The 25,025-nt window shown below is 42.9% G+C and overlaps 2 protein-coding genes across 4 annotated transcripts; one reads left to right on the top strand and one right to left on the bottom strand.

The window, feature by feature from the left end:
- Positions 1-1,346: 1,346 nt before the first annotated feature.
- LOC123407040 (U5 small nuclear ribonucleoprotein 40 kDa protein) lies at positions 1,347-3,944 on the bottom strand. The gene is made up of 2 exons (XM_045100074.1): positions 3,777-3,944; positions 1,347-2,557 (listed from the first exon to the last, which is right to left on the bottom strand). Exon 2 carries the CDS (start codon positions 2,529-2,531, stop codon positions 1,491-1,493), a length of 1,041 nt encoding a protein of 346 aa, XP_044956009.1. The 5' UTR covers positions 2,532-2,557; positions 3,777-3,944; the 3' UTR covers positions 1,347-1,490.
- A 2,088-nt stretch (positions 3,945-6,032) lies between these two features.
- LOC123407039 lies at positions 6,033-9,069 on the top strand. 3 transcript variants are annotated; one of them, XR_006612526.1, is made up of 4 exons: positions 6,033-6,176; positions 6,254-7,335; positions 7,958-7,988; positions 8,112-9,069. XR_006612526.1 is itself a non-coding variant. In XM_045100072.1 (4 exons), the coding sequence occupies exons 3-4, from the start codon at positions 7,333-7,335 to the stop codon at positions 8,916-8,918; spliced, it is 810 nt and encodes a 269-aa protein (XP_044956007.1). In that variant the 5' UTR covers positions 6,076-6,176; positions 6,254-6,478; positions 7,153-7,332; the 3' UTR covers positions 8,919-9,069. The 3 variants fall into 3 exon arrangements, 2 of the variants coding, with proteins under 2 accessions (XP_044956007.1, XP_044956008.1); XM_045100072.1 differs by lacking the exon at positions 7,958-7,988 and having other exon boundaries at positions 6,076-6,176; positions 6,254-6,478; positions 7,153-7,335; XM_045100073.1 differs by having other exon boundaries at positions 6,076-6,176; positions 7,958-9,069.
- Positions 9,070-25,025: the final 15,956 nt, after the last annotated feature.

The following is a 25,025-nucleotide window of genomic DNA, read 5'->3' as shown; positions in this document are numbered from 1 at the left end:
AGATAAATAGAACATATATATAACTTTCTTTACCCTGCCTCATGACCACTACAATAAACCATGGTGGATGATACAAAAAATATGGTGGATGAGAGATATTCTGGCTAGCTAGTTGATAACCATAAACCACACTGGATGAGAGCTATATATATGCATGCAAACCAGATGACAGCTAGGAAGAAATAAATACGATAATAACTCATCGAAAAGGTGGTGGACCTATACCACCAAAGATGAGTTATGAGCTATGACTTGCTATACTACTGTAAGTAAGCGTAGGATTTAGCTAGAAGTATACATCCATTCCTCTAACTAAGTGAGCTTGCTATACTTTGCTGGATATCAATATAAGAAAAAATCTCTAGAGTTACATCCACTCCTCCGACTAAGTGAGCTAGCTATACTTGGCTGGAAATTAATGTAGAAGATAAAATTAAGACTCCAGTACTGTGCAGAGCCTGTTTCGCGCAACTCCGCTCGGCTTTTCCACGTTGCCGGCTGATGTCACTCATGCACTAGGCACACACACAGCCGCAAACATAAAATCCAACGGCCATTACTTTGTCAGAACCTACGTTTTTGCCAATATGTAACTTTCAGAAGTATCTCAAGATCTTTCAGAAGTCATACCAAGATCTTTCAGAAGTCAATATGTAACATCATCGAAGTCTCAAGATCTTTCAGAAGTCAATATGTAACTTCACATATAGACAATTCCACCCCATCACCAGCGACATAAACACACTTAAAAAGATCAGATTTTTTTTTAATAAAAGAGAATTTTTACGAATATATTTCATCTTGCTATTAGTTATGAGTTATACAGGAAAGAAACAAAAACACTGTCCAAAACCCATTATTTTCATCAATAACAGGTATCACCCAGAATTCGGCTGTCACACAGCCAAGGCAGACCACCATGACTATGGTAAATAAAAAGGACACAGCAGTCATACTCTTTTGAACAGAGCCACATGAATAAAAGTTGATGACTAATAAATTGTGTTCAGGCACATTGTTGACAATCTACGATTGATTAAAAGAGGATCAACCAAATTTATTAATATATGGTTTGCCCTTTTGAGGCAATCTTTTAGCTGACTAAACTTTTTTTCTGGTTATATATATAGCACCGACAGAAACTCATCTAACAGAAAAAGGCAAGTTTTCAGACTAAAACAGCATTTGACTCGATACACTAGTTAGACAATGTAATTCAGCAGGTTGACTCGATACACTAGTTAGACAATGTAATTCAGCAGGGAACAGACAGGTGAATAGGTTTTGAGAGAGAGCACACCAGTTAGTGATTAAAAGGCAGAATGGACTCTAACAAGAACCGTAAGGGTACTGAACAAGTAGCAGTTTGAAAATTCGATCAGCAATCCAGCATTCAATGTCTCAGACAGAGCAACATGGTACCTGCGGTCTTCAGTTCTCTTTCATACCCAAATATTACATGAACTCCTAGCTGAGGAAGTGATGGCGTCCTAAAGCTCCCCGAGATAAATCTGCTTGTCGCTACCGCAAGACCCAATGATAGGCTCGGTGGGGTGGAAAGCGGTTTCGTTGACGGAACCGTTGTGCCCAGGAAGCTTGTACAAGATCCGCCTCGATGTCGTGTCCCAGATGTAGACCATGCGATCAGCACTCCCAGCAGTGACCTTGCGATTGTCAGGTGACCAGCTGCACTTCAACAGGGTCTTCTCAAAGTTGTGTTGATGCCCTGTAAAGGTCTTGATGTTGCGGTTCTCTGGTGCGTAAGGGCGCAGATCCCAGATCTTGAGCTCATTGTCCATTGCATTTGTGAGGAGGTAGGACCCATCAGGACTAAGCTGCATCCCAGTTATCATGTCCTGATGCCCTTTGAGACATTCTGTGACTTCATTCTTGCGAAGATCCCACCACTTGACGTCGTTGTCCAGGCCACCAGTGAAAACCTTATCTGCAGCCTCTGAGAAGCTCACGGCGGTAATCTGGAACTTGTCTGGAAGTGTTTGGATAGCCCCTCTCTGACGCAGGTCCCAGAGCTTTGCTGTACCGTCGTCCGATCCACTCACAACAAGAGGTGGCCACTTGCGTGACGGGCAACATGAGTTGACAAACGATGCGTGCTCAGCCATCTTCTTAACCTGCTTGCCAGTTTCAACATCCCAGACCCTCAAAGTCTTGTCAGGGCTTGCAGAGATTATCTGGCTCCCATCAGTGGTCCAGTGAAGGTCAAGGATAGCATTCTTGTGCCCCCTCAGTACCATGTAGTTCTTACACTCACCATGGACATACCACAGGAAGATATCCTTGTCATGGGAGCCTGATGCTATCACAGTTCCAGCAGGGTTGAACTTCATGCAGTAGACAGCGCTCTGGTGGCCTGTGAGTAGCATTATCGGCGCCTCCAGACTGGATGAGCGTTGTTTCCCACCAGGTCCAAGGCCAAAAGCCTGGTTGGGATGTTGTTGCACGTTGCCCAGCTCCATTCCTGGCCGTGGGGCTGCTAGGGCCAGAGAATTGTTGCCTGGAGCGGAGTACATCTTCAAGTCTAATGAAATTTACTTTCCTGTCACAAAGAAAAGTATAAGATGACTGCAAAAAATGAACAGCCAGACCTAGTTCTACAGTAGAGTATTGAGTCCAAACATATGCACACAAACATCTATTGCAGAAACAAAAATCACACATTCTCCAGGTTTTCAATTTACAGGCACATACAAGCAGTACCGTAGATAATAATCGCTAGATATCATTTCAGCAATGAGATTTAATAGAGCTGTAGGGGTGTAACCCAGGTCAATAAGGATTACTGGTGCCACCCAGTGCCAGTAATCAAGCATTAATAAAAATGCTAATTAACTGGGAGAACTGTGAAAAATTAAGCAGCAGTAGTAGAACATGTTTGGAGCAATATCAACAGCTTCACCTATCAAGTAGGCCAGACAAGGGGCTGATCTAGGAACCTTGACAGGGATACCCGGAAAAGGAGACCCAATCATGCGTGGCTTACAGCCTACAGACACGGGATTACAGAGTAGAAGCAGTGTTGGAGACCACCAGGTCGGATTTGTTTCCCTAGAGGTGCTCACGTACGGGTTCATCCGATATGTGCAATGGTGGTCGGCAGACTGGTAGTGGAACAATTTCCGGAGTGTTGGCTAGCTCCAGCCACGTGCGTATGCGTTAAATTTATGAGGTTGGGGTAGTTCTTGCGTTAGAACTTAGAACTGTGGAACCAGAACTGCGCCATGGAGAGTCCCTTTTTTTCTCAAATCCTCAAGCAGCCTGGAGCTGCTCCATGACCTTGACCTTCTATACCATGATGGAAAGAAGCATCTACCCTGGAAACCTCTCGTACATAGACCATGGGGGGAAACAAGTCCATGCATCACAAAATCGGACGAATCAGAGTGTCAGCACCAACAATTTCGAGTTCCCTGTGCTACAAGCTGCACCTGAGCTGCTCAGGCAGGCAGGCAATCCCGCGGACTGGTGATAGGGTCCAACCCGAAAGTCATAAGTATATGCTACCAAAATCTATCATGAACACGTCCCAAACGAAATCAATTCTGCACTACATCTGACGGACTGCTCCGCGGCCTCTCAGATTTCCTCCACTCGCCAAGGCGCGTTCCCACCCAGCCCAGCCCAGCCCAGCCATCCCCGACGGCCGGACCCTGCTCTCTCCCGGGCGTATACGGAAACCAAGAAAATCACAGGACAGTCAGTAGAGTCTCTGCTCTACCGGGAGGCGACGAAGTAGCGAAGGTCGTAGGGGGCGATACCTGAGCGGAAGCCAGGAGCGCGGACGCGGAGCGCTGCTGCTGTTGCTCGGGGACGGCGGGGGAGGAGTGGGCGGCGGGAGGCGGGGGAGGAGGTTTCGCCGATCCGGCCGGAGGGGAGAGAGGTGGGAGGAGACGGGGGCGGCGGCGCGGTCGGGTGGGTGGGTGCGTGGAGGATTCTGGCGGCGTCGTGTGGCCTTTCGGGTAGGCTCGGGCCGCGCTGTTGGGCCTCGCGGTTGATGGGCTGGGCCGTCACATGTTCTGGACCGTATACGAACAAGAGACGGCATGTCCTTCTCCAAACCCCCCTGAAAGAAATGTCCTTCACAGTTCCCTCAGCAAAAGAATGTCCTACCCGTCAAAAAAAATGCAAAAAAAATGTCCTTCACAGAAGGGGTAAAGATATCCCTAAAAATAAAAAGGGGGAAAGATAACCAACAAGAAGAATCTAGAATTGAACTCGTTGTGGTTTGTGCATCGGTCATTTGCATTTTTTTAAGCCATTCGTCCCGTTTTATGTATAAGGCAACGGCCGGAGTTACAAGCATTCGAATATGACACATCATCACTATAGAAAACACACACCCAAGGCAGGATTCGAGGGTGCCGATGTACCATAACACTACTCAATCGATCATCAAACACATTACAGATGAGCTAATATGAACCACTTGTGCCGATGGGGGCATCCCGTGAGATAGTCGCTACGAAGAAGTGAAGTTGGACAATGACGAAACATGGACTTTGTCTTGCAGCTCCAGCCGCCAACAAAGTTCATCTTCTTCCGCTGTCCGTCGGCGTCCGCGATGAAATAGAAAGAACATCACATACCTAGAAGCCTCACGAGATTGCATTGATTGAGTCTATTGATGACCTGGAGCTCCGTTGATGGTGATCTTTATGTGGGAATTGATGCCACTCGTATAGCTGCCCATCTTGGTGTGTCTATTAGGAACAATGATTATGAGTTACCTACCAATTTCTATGACTTTGATGCCATGCAGTGCTATAAATTTCTTGTTCATGATATAGATGAACATCACTATAGGCTAATCTTTGATATGTATAATGATGTGCCTACCACTCTACCTGCTTCTACTCTATTTGATTTTCAGTCCAAACAAAAATATTATGTTACATTAGCGGAAGCGGGGACAATGAAACGGTGAAAACTCCACATCCATGGAAGAGGGTGTAGGAGAAAGTTGCATATTGACTGCTAGGTAGTTGACAAGGGTTAGCAGACGAAGTTGCACATCTCATATCATAGGTAGGGGTATTTGTGGCGGGATGTGAGCAGTGAAAACTACAAATGCACGAACATGGCGGTAAGTTGCACAACGACTACTAGACATTTGGTAGGGCAGTAGACAAAGTTGCAGATCTCAATGGGAGTATATGCTTTGGGGTGGATGTTCCATTAGTGAAAACTGCACGTCCACAAGTTGGAGCAAATTACAAATATGTACTTACAAACCGACTAATAGAGAGTTCCACCTAATAGTAGACTAAACTGCACACATACAAAAAAATCATTGAAACCTACCCATACGTGATCTGGTTTCAAAGAGCACATCGCGATGATTCCTACAGTGAAAGTGGATCATGATTTTGTTTTTTCCAGTCAAAATTATGACTTAAAAGAACCTGAATTAAACACCTTCACACCTGTTCGCATCAATGTAAACTGCACGTTCACAAATATGAAGAAAAGTTGTACGTCAACGGCTAGATAATTGCACAAACATATCAGAATATACCGATGCGGCATCTAGTTTCGCAAAGGTTGTTGCGAGGATTGCAGTTGTGAAAACCGATGAGAATTTCAATACCTGAATCAGAAGTTATAGGTTTTTCATTTTTTAAATTCCTAATTAAATACGTTCACATTTATTTATGTGGATTCTTTCCTCTCTTTTTTAATCAAGCCAACAGCCACTATCTAAACGCGTCTAATAAAATTTTCTTGCATCCTCTTTTAGAGTGTTGCATACCACCAAACGCGTCCCTGGCGTGACCCATCTCGTTATCAGAATTTCCGTTCATCCTGCACCGTGGTCCATGAAAGCACTACTTCATTAGGCCTTGTTCGGTTGCTTCAAAATTGAAGGGGTTTGAAGGGGTTGGGAGAAATTAAATCCCCTACAGATCAAATTTTAACTCAATCCCGTTCAATCCTCTTCAATCCCCTCCTCGATGGGATTAACCGAACAAAGGAACTTTCGGAAGACCTACGTGGGGCCCCTCAGCGGAAATAGATTGGCGACTGTGGTGGGGGTGAAGGAAGGAACCGTATGCTAGAAGGCAGAGCCGGCCGTCTTCAACCTCACTCACCCCCTCACTCACCGAGCTTGAATCCAATCCGCCGTGGGAGATGGAGTTGCCTCTAGACCCAATCAACAGGTAAGGCATTTCAGCGCTCGTTCACTGGCATGGTTTTGCTCACGAGATCAATCTCGTTTACGGGTTCGTGTTGGCAGCGGGCTACCAATCTTTGGGCCGGTGGCGGGGGAAGCCGGCGATGCGGACGAGGCCGGGAGCCGCGCGTCTGCTCCGGCGGTGGCTGTCATCCTCGCGGCGGAGGACAAGATCCGCGGGGAACCGGGAGGGCTTTTCCGCAGGGCCGACGGCGGGCCTGCGCCTGCCGGGTCCGCTGATCTGTCCACGGCCAGAATGGACCCACAGGCTCCCGGCTGGACCAAAAGGTGATTGCTTCTGTTAAGCTTTCCTAATTAATTAGTCCTTGGCAGCACAGACGATTACTGTTTCAGTTAAACTCGATTAGTCCTTAGCATTTATTGTTTCAGTTAAGCTGATGGTGTGAAACAATGCCAATGCCATATGCTCAACACGAACCTCATGTTATTATAAAGTATTGTAGCAGCAAGATTATGTGTCCCGGTGATTGGACTAATTAAGAAATAAGGTCCAAGATGGTAATGCCGTTGAGCTGAGCAGAATTCGATATGGTAACTTACTTGATTTCATTGTGGGTAATATTAGCACGGTCCGAGTGGAAATCGCTCGTGTGACAGTTTTTATCTGTGATTATGAAATGGAATGTTACATGGCCAATGGCAAAAGTATACACTACTGCTATATATACCATATAGAGTGGAACATCTTTTAGTCACAACACATGGATCAAGTACTGGTTGCTTATTCTTGAGTGAAATGCACGGTTGGTCCATTAACTCGACTTAAGAGCACACTTTAGGCCATCAACTCAAAATGTGCACAGTTTAGGCCATGAACTCGTTTATAAGCACACTTTAGGCCAGGAAAACATTTTGCCGGGCTAATCCTGCACACGTGGCCGCCTCATCGGCTCAGCCTGTAACCAGACCTGTAACACTTAGCTTTCTTAGGGTCTTTACAGAAAAATGCGCATAACTGGAATCCCGCGCTAATCACGGCTGGACCAAACCGTTCCTCTCTCGTACATGTACTCTTCCGTGGTGGGCGAGGAGCAGGGCGATCTACGGCGACATAAGGCCGCTCGACGCCGGCAAGCCGTGGATGGCTCGGCTGCGTGAGAAAACTGATCCTCCACCTTTATATGGTATGATCTTCCTCTCCTCTTCTCTCTGCCTCCGTGTCTTGTATCATGGAATTGGGCATGTGTGATCATTGACCACTGAATTTTTTTCGATGGATTGATGCCAAATTTCTGTATGGAGTATAATTAGTAAGCATGGCTACCGTTTTGTTCCTATATGTGTTGATCTAAGGGGAAACCCTGAACCCTTACACTCTGTTTGAACTGAATATATATGAGACCAAAAAGCCTGAACCCTCACACTTGTTCCTATGTGTTAAAATCTGCTCTCGATGGATGGAAGAACAGATCATATTCAGTGCACAAACTGAACCATGACACTTTGCTTTAACTGAATATTATGTCAAAAAGAACTGAACCCTTACACTTGTTCCTATGTGTTAAAATCTGCTCTGGATAGATGGAAGAACAGATCATATTCAGTGCACAAACTGAACCATGACACTTTGCTTTAACTGAATATTATGTCAAAAAGAACTGAACCTTCACACACATTGTTCCTATTATGAAAACCTGATGTGTATACGTGGAAGGGTTCAGTTTCAGAAAACTGAACCTTTACACTGTGTGTATTGTAGGCTATATTTAAGTGCAGAAAATTAATATATTGTTTGTTAAAGTGCAGAAGCTGAAGCTTTACTCTGTGTTTGTGCATTGTAAGTTTGTACGATCAAGTGTTCACTATTGAGGTTCATCATGGTGGATTTTTTTGTGGTTTGGGAAGCAACAAAACATATATTGATGACAAAATTGACTTCTTTGACAATTGTGCTGTTCAGGAGTGGTCAGTACCTTATATTGTGGATTTGATGGAGAAATTGGGCTATCCCGATAGTACCAAGTACAAGGTTTATTGGTTGTTGCCCGGTCAGAGAATTGTCGATGGTCTTTTCTTTGTGTGTGATGATGGTGACCTTCAGAAGCTCATATCTACAGTGCCCAAGGATAGCAATGTAGTTCTTTTTTTGGATCAAATGTATGTGATTGATAATAGCATATGGGATGATGTGCTCATAGAATCAAATGCTCCAGAATTGCCTAGTGTCATTATGAGTCCATGCAAGAGTGCAGAGCAGTTTTCGGGGCAGGCAGAGGAGGATATCACTGCCAAGATGAATGAGAAGTTGGATAGATTGCATAAATTAAAGAATTTGAAGGAAGATGACAGTGATAGTGACAGGCTTGATTCAGATCCAGATTTTTTTGACAACGACAATGACCCACTTGATGGGGATGACGATATGTTTGCTGCCTTTGTGGATCAAGATGTGAGATATTCAATGATCCCTGACAAAGGCAAAGAAGAAGTTCAAGGCAACGAGGTCGAGAAGGACAAGGATAAGAAGAATAAAAGGAAGAGGGAAGATTCTGATGGTGAGCTTGAATTACCAGATTCTGAAGATGAGAACTTCAAGTTCAAATTCAAGTCCTTTGTTGCAATTGGCATGGAAGAACCCGAGTTTAAGGTCGAAATGTTCTTTTCAACTGTCGAGCAGTTGCGAGAAGCAATCGATCAATATAGCAGCCCTAGAGAGAGGGAGAAGTTTAAAACATGGCAGATTGTACCACTTGCTCTTTGGGTCTAACTAGTTAATTTCCTGGTTTATGTCATGCTTATGAAATTTGAAGATTTGGTTATGATGGTTTTTGGAACTATGTAGTTGTGATATGAACTTGAAGGCCTTTTGGAACTATATAGCGGTGTGATATTTATTTCCTCAAGCAAGCTTATGAGCATAATCATGTGCACTGTGGTGTTATATTTGTCAAGAATCTGCATCTTACGTATACTGCCATGTATAACTATAACTGTAATTTTCATTCTCTGAATATATATACCAATTCAAACGAAACAGACACTATTGTCCAACTTTCTTCTTAATTCATACTAGTTAAGAGATACATTACACAGCGATACATAGAAATTGGGCATAACATCTCGATGTCCAAACACCCTCTTCTTCATACTAAGAAAAAGGACAAAAGACAGAAAACTAAGAAGACCCTAATAATGTTCTTCAGGACACTACATAGCTTCAGCAGTGTATCCTTCGAGGCTCAAAAGCGTCAGTCTTCAAATGACCACCACCATCAGTTTCTTGTGACATGAGCACTAGCACTCTGCTCTTTGACATTAGCAGTACAATTTTGCCAACCTGAACAAAATGAAAGGTTCAAAATTTTGCCAACCTGAACAACAACTTTTGCCAACCTGAGACATACAACGAAAAGGTTCAGAACTTTGCATAACCTAAAGAAAAAATGGATCAACGCCAGCGCTAGTGTGTGCATCGATCCGCTACCGGGGCCACCCTTGTGGGCTAGCGACAAGGCACCGGCCAGGCTCGCTTCGTCCGAGCAGGCTGCCCATGTGCCCAGTCCGTCACTTGCCATGGCTTCCGGAGCCGCGGTTGCCGCCCGTCGCCCACCGCCTTCAGCACATGGGCCATCGCCGCCTTTAGCACATGCGCTACCACCGCCACCCAAGTCGCCACTTCTTTTCTTTCTCCGCGGCTGATGCAGCGACGCGCTCGACAGCGGTGACGGCTGCAGCGTGGACAATATATTAGAAAATTGGGAAAAACTAGTTCGTGAAAGATTTTTGCAGATGCGTCCACTTTGCGGAAAGCCCCCTGGGAAAGCTGAATCTCGAAGGTGTGGTACAGGCTGAGCCGATGTGGCGGCCACGTGTGCAGGATTAGCACGGCAAAACGTTTTCGTGGCCTAAAGTGTACTCATAAACGAGTTCATGGCCTAAACTGTGCACATTTTAAGTTGATGGCCTAAAGTGTGCTTTTAAGTCGAGTTAATGGACCAACCATGCATTTCACTCCTTATTCTTGCAGGGTTAGGGTTGGCCGTCGTCCGCCGGACCGCACACCATGTCCTGACCGGATGGGAGCCCTTGAGCAATCCATCAAAGCTTATGCAGAGAACAGGGGATGATCTTATCAAATATCCCATGTAACCTGATGAGAGTCGATACTGATTGTTGCTGCTGCTGCCTTTGCTAGAGTTGATACTCCAATGCTGCACCCTGAATGCTGAAGTGTGTTGCGCTTGCGCCACAGCAGCAGCAAAGTTGAGAGCTGCAGCTTTAGCAACCAATGGTGATCTGAGTTTGCTCTATAGTAGCTTCGATCATAATGTTGTTGCGAGTTTCATCTGTGAGGAGGTCCAAGAAGAGACCAATCCAGTGATCTGTCTTTGAACTCCTATTGTACATTTCCAAGACGCGACATCCGAGAAGATCCCATGACCTGAAATAAGGAGATCAGAATAGGGAGTGCTGCCTGGCTGAGGGCGACCTGCTGTTACTGCAGTGGGCTGAGACATAGACCCAGATGGGACTTTGTTCTGGTGATGTTCCCAAGACAACGAGTCAGTAATTGCTCTCTCCATATAATGTAGGGGGTGTTTCTTTTCAGGGACTTTTTGGTGTAGGGATTAAAAAAAATTCTTTTTAGTCCCATGTGAAAGAAACAGGAGGGACTTTTAAGGACTAAAAGGAGGGTATATGGGACTAAAGGAAGAAGTCCCTATGGGGGGACTTTTTGGACACTTTTTCCAACAGTACCCCTACTTTTAGCATGTCATTTAATAACTTCTAGTATATTATTAGGGGTAACATGGTCTTTTTACATGTCATTTAATGATCTCTAGTCCATGTTTAGTTCTTAAAAAGAAACGAGTAAGGACTAGAGACTTTTTAGTTGGGACTAAAAAAAGTCCTAGAACTTTTTAAAGAAACAGGACCGTAGTACTTTACTTGTTGGGGGAACCTGTTCTTCCTCTGAAAAAGTAACATAAGAAATAGAGATAGTCAGTAATTCCTGCCCGTCCGTATGCACCACAAAAAGGTAAAAAAAAATCTGCAAAGTAGCATAAGAATTGTTAGAAGTATATTGTGTTTACGGAGCGAAATCTCAATTGACCGGTGTGGCCATTGGATTTCATTTGCTAATTTAAAATATGTGCATTAATGATGTTTTGTGAACAGCTCACGTATGGCGTTTTTGATTGGGCTGCTCTCTTTTGTCTTCTTTTTTTCTGTCGGGACTGATGCTTGCTTGCGTTGTGGGCTACCCAGGGGTTGGAACCTTTTAATTGTACTTTTTATTATGGGAAAAAATAACATCCCATCGGCTAATCCGGTTGATTCATCCGTCGCCCGTTCGTCCGTTAGATCACGTTTCGATCATGAACCATTTTTCAAAACTGGAGCGTTGTTTGAGGAACGGGGCTGAAGCTGGAGCACTCCAGGTTCCTCGTCGTGGCTCCTCTGCTACCGGGGACGAGCCTGCCGGAGTCCGGCGAACCGCCGCCGCCGTCGGTCCTCACCAGCTCGCCGGATTCCCACCTCGTCGACGAAATCCAGCCCCTCGCCGGATCCCCACCTCGCCAGATCGCCGGATCCCCACCTCACGCGGCGAACGAGGAGGTGTGCGACGCGGACGCCGGCAAGCTCCCGCCACCGGGGAGCTTCTCTGCCTCGCTGGAGATGCGTCCCTGCTCGCGCGCCCGACTGTCCGTTGAGCATGGATCTCGGCTGCAACGTGACTTTCGTTGCAAAAATTCCTGAAACTCGATCGTTGTTGCAAAAAAATCTTCCGTAAAAATACCTATGTTACAGAAAGACGAAGAAAAAAAATCTGCAAGAAGCAAATTGTTTTTGAAACTCGACCGTTGTTTCAGGAATTAACGGATCCAAAGTTTATTTCTTGCAACAAAGCAAAAGTTTCCGCAACTCGAGCGTCGTTTCAGGAAATAACTACTGACCATGCGGCGGGGATGCGGGACGTTAGATCGGCATCCGACGGCTAGCTGACGGATAATTTTTTTAAAATCATCCGGCGGACGCGCATTGTTCCCCAATTATTTGTTTGTTAGGCTGTCATTTTAATTTTTGTTTTTTTTCATTTTCTATCTACTCCTTTGTATGCTTTTTATTTTATTTTTTATTCATATCTTCTTCATGTATTTTGTGTTTTCCCATTTAATTATTTATATATGTTGTTTCCTTTGTTATTTTCCATTTTACTCTTTTTGATAATTTGTTATTTATATTTTCTATTTATATATTATAACTACAAGGAGTACAACACGTATAGTTTTAAAGGGGGGGGGTGTTTGTCTAGTTGCATGTCCACCACTGGAGTTGCAATTGCATCCGCTGCAATGTGTCTCCAACTGCAAGGGGTATAGTCATACAACATCACTCTAACTGGAGGTGATGGTTGTTGGCCAGTTGCATGTCCATCACTAGAGTTGCAACTACATCTGTCGCAATTCACCTGCAATCGCAAGGGATACAATACGATTGCAACTGGAGGGGGTGTTGACCAGTTGCATGTCCACCACAAGAGTTGCAACAGCACGCGTCGCAACCCTCCCGCAACTAGAGGGGTGATGTCATCCAGTTGCATGTCCACCACTAAAATTGTAACCGCACACATCGCAGCTCGCCTACAACTACAAAGGGTACGACATGACTGCAACTGGATTGGGAGGGAGTCGGCTAGTTGCATGGCCACCACTCGAGTTGCAACTACACGTGTCACAACTTACTTGCAACTACAATGGGTTCGACGCGACTTCAACTAGAGGGGGAGGGATGCCGGCTAGTTGCATGTCCACCACTAGAGATGCAACTCTACATGTCGTAACCCGCTTGCAACTACAATGGGTACAACTCAACTTCAACTAGAGGGGGAAGGGGTCGGTTGCATGTCCGTCACTAGAGTTCCAACTGCACGTGTTGCAACCTGCCTGCAACTGCAAGGGGTGCAACTCGACTGCAACTGGAAGGTGAGCGGTCTAGTTGCATGTCCACCACCAGAGTTGTAGTTGCACGTGTCGCAACCCGCCTGCAGCAAGGGTACAACTCGACTGTGATTGGAGGGATAAGCGTTCTAGTTGCATGTGCACTACTAGAGCCGCAACTGCACGTGTCGTAACCCACCTGCAACTCAAGGGTACAACTTGACTTCAACTGGAAGGTGGGCGGTCCAGCTGCATGTCCACCACTACAGTTCCAACTGCATGTGTCGCAACCTGCCTCCGACTGCAAGGAGTACAACGCGACTGCAACTGAAAGGAGGGGGCCAGCTTCATGTCCCTCGAGTTGCAATTGCACGTCAGTCGACTGAGACCTAGACAATATCCAAAACTGAGGACGAAGGATGTTGGTCGGTTATATGTCCATCACTAGAGTTGCAAACCCGAGTGTATATGATGCGAATATGATTTTTTATTTTTATTAAATATGCATTTTTTTAAATGTAAGAAAGATAAATATTTAATAAAGAAAAGGGAGGAAAATGGGCTGGGAGTGAAAAAAATTACAAACCGAAAGTAAAAGTAGTAGAATTCATCTACCAAAAAAGCAAAGAAAGAAAAATGGGCTGATTTTCGTACCCCATGAGCGACAGTACTAGATGAGACTTAGGTCATGTTTGGAACCATCCAGATTATATAATTCAGTTTTTATAATCTATTATGTCTTCAAACAGGGGAATTTATGGTGTAGATTATAAAAACTAGATAGATAGATTATTAAAAACTCATAATCTACTCTATATCAGCTAAAATCAGATTATGGATTACCAATGATCCATTACCCTTGTAAAGTTGGAGATAATTACATTCCTACCACCGCCATCCTTCTTTTTTTTTAAACAGAGGACAGACAGGTCATTATGCAATGTAAAACCTGAATTACAGTTTATAATCTGTTCTCCAAACATGTTCACCTAGATTATTTTTATAAATCAGATCATATAATCTATCTTCATAATTCAAAATATCATAATCTATTATGATTCCAAACAGGGCCTTAGCAAGAAAAAAAAAGCAGCAACTACCGATCCTAGCCCAACATGGAGAAGCCATGAACCAGCGGAAGGCATACATCTTGCGCAGCCACATGCATGACACGTCAGCCGACTAAGACTGAATCAAGTCTCAGTCGACTGAATCAAGTCTCAGTCGACTGAATCAAGTCTCAGTCGACTGAAACGTAGACATATCCTTATGTTTAAGATAAAGATAGGAGTTAGAGATAGAATATATTTAACTCATGTACGACTTGTCCTCTACTCTAAGCCTGTCTTCCCTCACATGTACTCATATATATACCCCTATGAAGGTTTGATCAAAACAACAATATTCAGCCATCTATTCTTTTGTACATAGTATTAGAGCGGTTAATCTCACGACGTGGATCCTACAAACTTTCATCACTTCCACACCTGGGGAGATTAATTTCCTCTCCTCGGGGAGTCGGGGTGCGGCACTCAATCGATCAAAGATCAGATTGGTCTGGTAGTTTACATCCAATTTTCAAGTTCTCATAGATCAATTTCAGTTTTCAAAATTCTACTAGATTAGTTTTCCATGGCCACCAAATAAACCCATTGATCCTCAAAAGTCCCGTATAATCGCAGCAGTCGTTCTCCAGCCGCGACAGCAAGAGCTTCTCCGAGCAGACTGGCGAGCCGCGCCGCCATAACAGCAGCATCCGCGGAGCCAGACGGCCTTCTACGAGCAGGCTGACTCCTCCACGCACGCGGGATCTCTCCTGCTGCATCCAGGCTGACTCTTCCACGTGCAACCTCACCTACAGCCCGTTTGATCTGATCATGCATATGCATGGATGCCAACTCCCGAACAACATGGCTTTCGATTGGAAGGTCCCGGCCGTGTAGCCAAAAGCTAATGTTCATGAGGGGGCTACACTATGGGCATGCAAACGGGAGATCGGCAGCGTCGTCTACCAGTATACGGCGACGTACGCGACATCGTCGATCTGCATCGAGCGCGCGAGGCCACGCGATCTGCCTTGGTGGATCTTCTACACCAAGCCTATTACATGATCAACATCAATCCTGATTCCTGCATCAGCCACGGGTACTTTGCGTCGAGCAACTAGGTTGCCCGTACGACATCGGGTTCACGTACGGTGCAGCGTGTCCGGATCACAGGAGGGTCGGTCGTCTACACCGAGCCTACGCAGCGGAACTGCATCAAGCCAAACCACTTCAATCTGACTACGAGTCAAGATCTTCGTCGAGCCTATCCTCAAAAAGCGACATCAATACGCATCATCCACACGTCGGGTCAGTATGGAAAGAGATATAATTCTTCATCAACTTCTCTGACACGACACAACATCGACATTTATCGCCACACGGACGCCTTCAAGCGACACATCATAGTCGACATGCCACTGCAACGTCATCGTCGATACTTCATCGTCAAGGTTTTCATCAACGTGGTCTTCATCACCATCATCGTCAACACACCGCCGTCACCTCGTCCACAAGATGGACACCTATCGTCCTTTGACATATTTTTCTGTAAGACGCGACGTCGACGACGGCAATGACCGCGTCACGACGTCGACATCGACCACGTAATCCACGACAACACGACTGCATCGACACGGCGTCACTATAGTAACGAGCCCTACACGGCCTCACGGTTATGGTAAAACCGATGTGTGCTCAGTGGGTTTCCTTCGGTCCTGGCAAAACCCGTGGACTCATCGCCGACGGCACCCTCTGACATCCGCAAGATGCATCGTCTGCAGCTCCATCATAGTGCACTTTTTTGTACCTCCGGCTTTGTGCGTCTTCATCATCCATGACGATCACACATTAACGACGTCTACCTCGACCACGGATACATCACCATGATCGGCTACCTCGACATCGACATTAATGGCTTGGTCTACAACAACTAATCGGCAACAACTGGAGTCAACAACGTCACCAGCGTCCACGCCACTTCCGTTGTGACTGCGGGAGGGAATAGAGGAGAGGCAAGGAATGCACCAAAAGGGGACACTGTCACCACCCTAGGTGTCGATCCATCAGAGACGCAGTTGATGATGGCGCGATGGAGAAGATGACAGAGGCACAAGACTTCAAATTCAATCGCAATCGTCCGCTTCACTCCCGTTACGACTGAGGGGGAATTTTAGAAGTATATTATGTTTAAGATAGAGATAGGAATTAGATATAGAATATGTTTAACTCATGTACGACTTGCCCTCTACTCCAAGTCTCTCTTTCCTCACATGTACTCATATATATACCCCTACTAAGGTTAGATCAAAACAACAATATTCAGTCATCTATTCTTTTCTACAAGAATCATTCATGGAAAGCAAGTGTGTTTTTTTTAGGTAAGGAAAGGAAGTGAGTTAACAAAGTGTGAATGGAAACAAAGATAGTTCAAGCAATGTTTTCCATATACTCCCTCCGTTTGAAAAAACATGTCACCAGCTTAGTTCATTTACTTTTTTACAAAAAAAAAAAAAAAAACTCTGACTTTTAGACCTGATTACAATTACCCCCTCTCCTTCTTCCTCCTTTCCCCCTGCGGTCGCCGCCGCCCCTTCTAACCTGCGCTGCCTCCACGGAGACCAACTGGACGTGCACCTCCTCGACGGCGGACGGTGCCTCCTCGTCAGCCTACTCGCGTCCCCAACCTCTTCCTCGCGCCCGCGGCCGCCGCTACGGGATCTGGGCAAGTCGCCGGCCGCCCCTTCCTTCTGCGACCGTCGCGACTCGCTCCCGCTACCGACACCTACTGTTGCTGGTGGCCCACACCAACTCGCCCGCCTCTTGCCGGCCTCCTATGCCATGCGTCTGCTGCTGCTGGTAGTACTATGCCCCGCCTCTTGCCAGCCTCCTCTGCCTTTCCTCTGCTGCTGTTGGTAGTACCATGCCCCGCCTCTGGTCGGCCTCCTCTGCCCTTACCCTGTAATTTTGGAAAGAGTTAATGAAGAAAAGGAATGATGTTAATAGATCATGGTTTTTACAAACATTCAATTAGAAAATTGATGACGATCTGCTAGTTTCTGAAAATAAACAATCATCAAAATTACAAAATGCTGATCTTCTTGGGCTGAATATTTTGGAAACAAGTACAGTAATTCGATGTTAAAATCAACAAAATCTGACAGTTTCAGCATACGCCAACTGAGCATGTTATGACAGTTTATTAGGAGATTCCATCAATTATCCCATGAACCTCAGCTCCAATCTGCAGATCAAACCACCAGATACGATAGCTATCAAGAAACATGCCCACATATGCTATACTAGCAAGTGTTGTGGAAGGGAGAGAGATATAGTATACAAGAGGTGGACCGGATGGCCTGTGGAGCTGCTTAGGTTCTTGTTGTTAGGAACTGCATTTCATGTTGTTGTTGTGGTGCAATGCCGCGGAGAAACTGGTCAGTCTTGAGAAGCCTTGGCAACATGCCTCCGCTAGTCCTTCGGGAACCGTTGGTGTTGAGACAAACCAACGGTTGCATTGCTGAGAATAACCCGTTAGGAGATCCTGAAATTATCTGCTCCTGGTCTTTTTCAGACTCGGAAGGGGGCGAGTGCTGTGAGAGCGGTAGTGAGTGCTCCTCTTGCTCCAACTCCATCTCATTTGGACCAACATGTGTTTGCTGTTAACAATGCAAATATTAGTGTCAAAACAAACAAACAAAGCATGATAATTACATGTAGCAAAAATAACTGAACTGAACTTCACTTTAGCATTGTTTATACAGAGGTAAAACGATGATGAGGATGTTAACATGAGTCCTGGAGTGATGTCAGATTCATAACCTGCTGAAACAAATGACCCCCTTTCCTGAACAATTCACAGTGTTTTGACACTGAATTTAGCCATGTATTGACACTGAATGTACACTAAATTTAGCTAGACAAGATCCAGTGGTGCTGAAACAAGTTGATGTCACAGGGGAACTAGGTTCAGACAAGTCTCTCAAACTAATAGAGCTTCCTGGTGCTTTTTCTTACTTAAGAAAGAAGACACATTGGAACTAGGTTCACACTAGCTACACACACACAGTCATTTGGTTGGAAATTAAATCTCTGCTTTTGATTTCAAACTCAAGCCTTAGTGCACAAGTTTACAAATGTACATGCCTCCTAGTCCTAGGACAGCTACATTCCCTCACTGTTGAATTTTTATGTTGTCCACACTAGCTTGTTGGCTTATGCAGTAAGGCTGGGGTTGCTCCAGAGGACTGCCAACATATCACAACTTAGATTATCACAGGGCTTTTGGACACTTACTTATAGGCTAACACTCTGATAACGCAAAAACTAATCACCATGGAAAGCAGAATAGGGCGTGATGCACTCGTATGTCAAGATGACACAAAAACTGCCATCAACAACCAACAAAACCAAAAATAATTCACTAAAGCAACCAAAGAATTATTGACGTCTCAGAATTTAAAAAGTGCCAACGCGTTTTCACAAATTAGGCACGAATGATGTGTAAGTAGTTCCATCTAGACCTTATGGTCCATAGTAGTAGCTAGATGAATCTCTCTCTTTTTATATCATCAATACCATGTTCCCGTGAGCTGGATATGATGAATTTTCATTTCATGATCACACTTTTCATTGCAATCAATTGAAATAGTGAAGGTTTAATTTGTTGTATAATTAAATAGTGTTGCATGCTCTCCGATCTATCTACCTTGTTTTGCCAAGTTTGATGGATTTTTCTTGAGAGGGAGTGGTGCTTCATAGTGGGTTCAACCTTGCGGTGATCTAACCCGGTGACAAAAAAGGCTAAGGCATGTATTGTATTGTTTCCACTAAGGGTGAAACAACGAGATTTTTTCATGTTGAGTGACTTCTTCATCTCTACATTATGTCAACTTGCTTGTTGCGATAATCCATTTCTTGCAAACTTGATATCTTGAGATGCATGCTGGATAACCGAAAGTGCAACCAATACCCGGGTGGTTTTGGTAATTAATAGCAACATATAGATCATTGAACTATTACCTCGTCAAAGAATATTTCAGAAAAGTTCAATATAGGGATTGCAATGATGTGGATGTGGACCCCTCAAAATGCAAAGGACATATGTTGGCAAAGCTTAAGACCTTGCATTTTTGGTTAAGTGATCCAAGATCATATTGAGTTCATAGGAAAGCCAAATACTATTAAAGGGGGATGATGTTTTGATAATGGTCTAACTTATCAAATGCTTAGAGATATTGCTCCAAAACCCTCAACCACACTCTCAAATTCATCTATGTCCAAAACCCTGAAGTACATCTCGGTCCCACCAAAACACATACAACTGGACCCACCAGATACACTTGACATAGGCACTGCCTAAATCCTAGCGTCTCAGTCTCACCGAGTTGCCCCTTTAGTCCCACAGAAGAGAACTTGCCAATCTTCTATTACCAATTGAAATCAACTCAATTTTTATCTTCAATTGGTGACACCTAAGTGTGAAAAGTGCTTAGGTCAGCTTCGCTCGGTCCCATCGAGAGGTTTCATCTAGTCTCATCGAGAAGCCTAAAGTTCAAATCTTCTGTACTGTTCGGTCTCGCCGAGTGTTTCCACCTGGTCCCACCAAGTTGTGCATAAAGGTGTGTAACGGTTGGATTTTTGGTGCTTCGCATATATACCCCACCCATTCCACTAACTCTCAAAGAGTAACCAGTTCGAAGCTTACACTTCCCATGTCAATTTTCTATGAGAGAACCACCTATACTTTGTTGAGATCAAGAGAATTTTACTTAAATCCCTCTCCTTCCACATAGCCAAATCTGTAAAAGAGTGTTTGAGTGTTGACGTGACTATCTTTTGAAGCACAAGAGCAAGGAGTTCATCATCAACAACATCTATTACAATTTAGAGAGTGGTGTCTCCTAGATTGGTTAGGTGTCATTTGGGAGCCTTCAAGCTTGTGGAGTTGAACAAAGGAGTTTATAAGGGCAAGGAGATCACCTACTTTGTGAATACATACCCCGAGTGAGGCTAGTCCTTTGTGGGCATAAGGCGTGATGGCATACTCAAGATTGCTTCTTCATGGACCCTTCATCGATGGATTCCTCCATGGACTTGCGCAAGTGTTATCCTCCGTGGGTTAAAGTCTTCATTAACGTGGATGTACGAGAGCACCACCTATCGAAACCACACCAAAATCACCTTATATGCATTGCGTTTGATTATCTCCAAACCCTTCCTCTACCTTACTTTCAAGTGCAAAGTCTTTACTTTCCGCTTCTACTCTATTAGAATTTCATGTGTAGGGTGCTAGTAGACTTGCTAGAATTGCTAAAATATGCCAAGAACTAAAATTAGGAAAGACTACGGTTTTATTGGTCAAGTAGTCTAATGATCCCCCTCTAGACCTAATTTCGATCCTACAAGTGGTTTTGGGATGGAGTATTAATAGTAGATGCAGTTGGAGTAACGATCTACTTATCACGAACATAATGCCTATATGAGATTATAGCATGAATAATCACGGTTATAAATATTGCAATTTGGTGAATTGTCGAACTATAATTTGTTTACCATGCTACTTGTTTTTTGAGAGGGATATCACTAGTGAACCTATGGACCATGGGTTTATTCTTCATTGCTTGATTTTTCTACACAATTCCCATTATTTTGCCTTTCTACTTCTGCTACTATCTATCTTTGTCACTTGTGTTTTACCTTGTAACTAGTAAGACAAGGGGCTTGACTATCCTCTCGTTGTGTTGGGGACACGTTTGCTCGTGTCTTGTGTGTAGGTGTTGTTGACTTGTTTACCTTAGAAGCACCTACTAGTTCGATAAACCTTGGTTCCTAGCTAAGAGAAATACTTGCTACTTGTCGCTTCACCCTTCCTGTTGGAAGAACCCCAATGACTTCTGCGGGAGTAACCATTTGCTAGCTACTTGCATTGTTTATTAGATGTTGTTTGGAATAATAAATTGCCATTCTAGTTCGCTTCAAAAATTCTATGGGATGACATATTTCATAGGAATCTTGGAGATCCTACCTTTAAGAAAGTTGGACTAGTTTATTAGGTACCTTTTCTTGATAGAATTTATTATGCCTTGTACAATGTTGAGTGCTTAGAAAAATAAAGCAACATTTCTTTAAGTGTCAGTGCTTATTTATAGAGGGTAGACGTTTAACTAAGCATCCCTCCTGTAGAGATAAGCATTAGTGCTAAATAAAAACTTTATTTATTTTACTAACCACCTCTCTAAGGACCTATCATTGTAAAAGGCCTAGGGCATCTCCGACATATCTAGTGATATGACATCTTAGGTGACTAAATATTTCAATGGATCCATGACCGTTAGATCATGTTCAAAGAGATATGATGAATGCAAGGGTGATGGTCAGCTCCAATGCAAAGTATAATAAAGTATACCGAATTATGTTTTTATTGATAGCAAAGCTTAAATGAATGAGAAGATAAGAATGTCTGGATCGCCTCACTTTTGCCATTTCGCACCTCCTATACGGATGAGTATTACCATTCAACGGGCTTCCGCATTTCAATTCGGACAGTACGGAGTCCCCTAGTCCGACCCTAAATCAAGGGGATGAGTATGGGAGTTAGGATTGTATGCCACATCGACGCGACATCACAACCCCACTCCTTTTTTCCTTTTACAGTCGAAATCCTTACCTTTCTAATGGGTTTCGTGCAGGACCACTCTCCTTCCCAATGGTCTTTCACGCTAGACCCTCCCCTTCCCAATGGGTTTCCCATTGGTGCCCTCCCCTCTCCTTTAAAATGGGTACCCCTACCTCCATGTGAGTACCTCACAGTTCGTATCTCACACTAGCCATGACGGCCCACTCTTTGTTGCGTGCCGCACATTGCGTTCTTAGTTGCGGGCGCATCCACCTGTGTTTGTGCCACTGACGTGTCGTACTTATCGCATTTATTACAAGAGGCACACGATGATGTGTTTGTGTCGAAATAAATACATTCTATATTCTCTATTTTGTTGCACCTAAACAATGTAGTCTTGTGCTCTAGAAACCTCTTCCAAGTTTTCCACACGCTCAAAAGAAAAACCTCTTACAAGTTATTTATTAGTTTTATACACTTCAAAACACTCCAAATTCTATTTAGATATTGAGGGAAACAAATATATATACACTATAATACATTAAGAAGCATTAATTAATTTGGAGTTATGTGATACTTCTGTTTTTTTTACATTTAATTATGTTGAAATCTATTGTTACAAAATAACTCCTAAGCAATCTAAATTCAGCTAATAGTATAGATTTTTACAATACTGCATTTATTTTGAGTACACAGCAACATATATTTGTAATAAAAATAAAAATGATGGATAACTAATATGTATATAAATATATATAAATATGATTAATTTGGTTTCAATTAGGTATATTAGTACATTTGATATAATATTTAAAATAATACACTGATTGTTGTGCAAATAATAGTAAGATATACTTACTATTAAAATTAGTTATAATGAAGTAAAATATATTACAAATAGTTAAAATGGTGTACTTTTAAGGTTGTGAATATATATTTAAAAGGTTGCATTACATCAGGAACACATATTGATCTAGTACTAAAATTGCGACATGATATATTTTTGTAGTAGAGATAAAATTAATTATTTTCTATAATTAAATATTTATTATTGGTTATGAAAATCCCTAATTTATAGAAGATAAAGATTGATTGTGTTTATTCATAGAAAAAAAATCCTTAATATGCATTGGGAACCCGACGTCATGGACAATTCATTAAACAATATTAAATTTCCACTCGAGGTGTATCTCATGTTGGCTCATACAACCAAAAAATATATTAAAATATTCGCCAACTCAATCCTGAACGACTGAAGGAAAAAAAATGATATCTCCTCTTCCAATTTATACCAACTAATAAACTAAGATGCGTTTCTACGATCTTATTATCTGTTCACCGTTGAAAAGATAACTTTTTATCCGAGGTGGTACAAAATTTCCAGATTGGTATGAAAGGAAAAGGAGATTATCCAGGCACCGTTGAAAATCCTATTTGTTGGAGCGTCGCACAGGACGCCCAGGACTGGGCCGACCCGTTTTCCTTTTTTCTATGTCATGTTTCTATTATTTTTCATTCCTTTCTCTTTTTTTTTTAAAAAATAATCTATTCTTTTTATATTTTATTTTCTTTTCCCTTTCAAGTTTATTTTTCTTTTTGAGATTTTTGTAAATACAAAAATTCCAACAAAACTTCAGAATTTCAATTTTTTTGTTCAATTTTTTGACAAATGTTTAGAGTTGAAATTTTGTTCCCGTTTTAAAAAATGCCGGTGCTTTTTTTTCTTATCCTGAAATTTGGTCAAAATTCAAAAAATAATCGTATTTTCTAGATAAATATTTGTGTTTTCCAAAATTGTTCAAGATTTTAAAAATGTTTGAAATTCAAGATATAATCTTGTTTTAGTGAAATGTTCACAAATACAAGGCAAAAATATTTGAAATAGTCCCTCATTTCTCCTTTACATCCATTAGTTCCAATTTATATACGGATGTCAAACTAGATTTAGTAATAAGCTAGATGAAGGATGGATGGATTAATCTGGACAAAGGATGGATGGATAGTTACTTGAGGTAGCTAGAAAAGGGTCCTGCGTTTCTTAGAATGAAAAAAAAATCCCATTTGAAAAAAATCAGGTTTGTGTTTTCCAAAATTGTTTGAGATTTTCAAACAAATGTTGCCTTTTAAATATGCTCCAGTTTCATTCCATTTTGTGAAATGTTCACAAACTCAAAATAATGTTCATGTTTAAAAATAATCATTTTCTAAAAAATGTTCTGAATGTTCAAAACATGTTCTTGTTTTAAAAAATTCATAAATTCAAGGGTTTTTATCATTTACACCGCTAGTTGTATCCCACTATTCAGTTTTGCCAATTAAAAGTTACGAATGCTCAAAAATGTCATTGTTCCTTGAGATGCTTGCTCAAAAATGCCACTAGATATCTCAAAAAGACATCGTTCATCATTTGTTTGCTCAAAAATGTCACTAGACATCCTTATTGTCAGGTTAAACTTGTTGACCATGTTATATTAAAAAATACTCATGTACCCACATTGCGAGTCTCTCTATCTCACAACGATAAGTGTGGACCCCACTTGTCAGGAGTAAGCAACCAGATAAATTTAAAGGAAAATAAGAACGTTGTTGGTATCAAGTGGGACCGACATTTTATTGTAGTGAGATAAAGGGAGAGCTGACATGTTGGTCTATCTCATGTGGAGCAACAGGGCGAGCCGAATGCAGTACAAGTACTTTGCAGATGTTATCATGTTCAGCACAACTTACAGGACCGACATCAACATTCCATTTGGACTATTCCTAGGGGTGAACCACCACTTTCAGAGCATCATCTTGGCAGGCTGAAGACGTATATACCACCTGCATGTCTGATCCATATGTTTGTAAACCAATACATGCGGTTGCAGTTTAACCGTGATGCAGACGAGACCTACCAAAAAAAGGATCATGATTTTAAGCAATTAGATTTCTCATAACATATAGGATTCAATGCATTGTCTCTGAACATGAAACTACACCTTCCCGCAAGGATGCTATTTAAAATAACTGTAATGCTATTTTCCAGTCGACTGGTATATTGCAACAGATCCGAACGATGTGGATCTCGTTCATTTCAGATCGAACGGTCGCCAGCACACCCAAAGTCAACACTAAGGTCGGAGCGAGAAAAAGAAAGGAAGAAAGGGGCAAGGATGGGATTCAAACAACCGACCTCCTACACATACGCAATCACACTAACCATTCCGCCCAGACTTTGTTGTTATCAAAACAACCCACACTCTTAATGCGAAGTGGCTCTTTTTTTAAGA

Source organism: Hordeum vulgare, chromosome 7H (genome assembly GCF_904849725.1).
Source record: "Hordeum vulgare subsp. vulgare chromosome 7H, MorexV3_pseudomolecules_assembly, whole genome shotgun sequence".
Lineage (NCBI taxonomy): Eukaryota > Viridiplantae > Streptophyta > Magnoliopsida > Poales > Poaceae > Hordeum > Hordeum vulgare.
The sequence above is the reverse complement of the archived record's forward strand: the minus strand, read 5'-3'. Positions and strand labels throughout refer to the sequence as shown.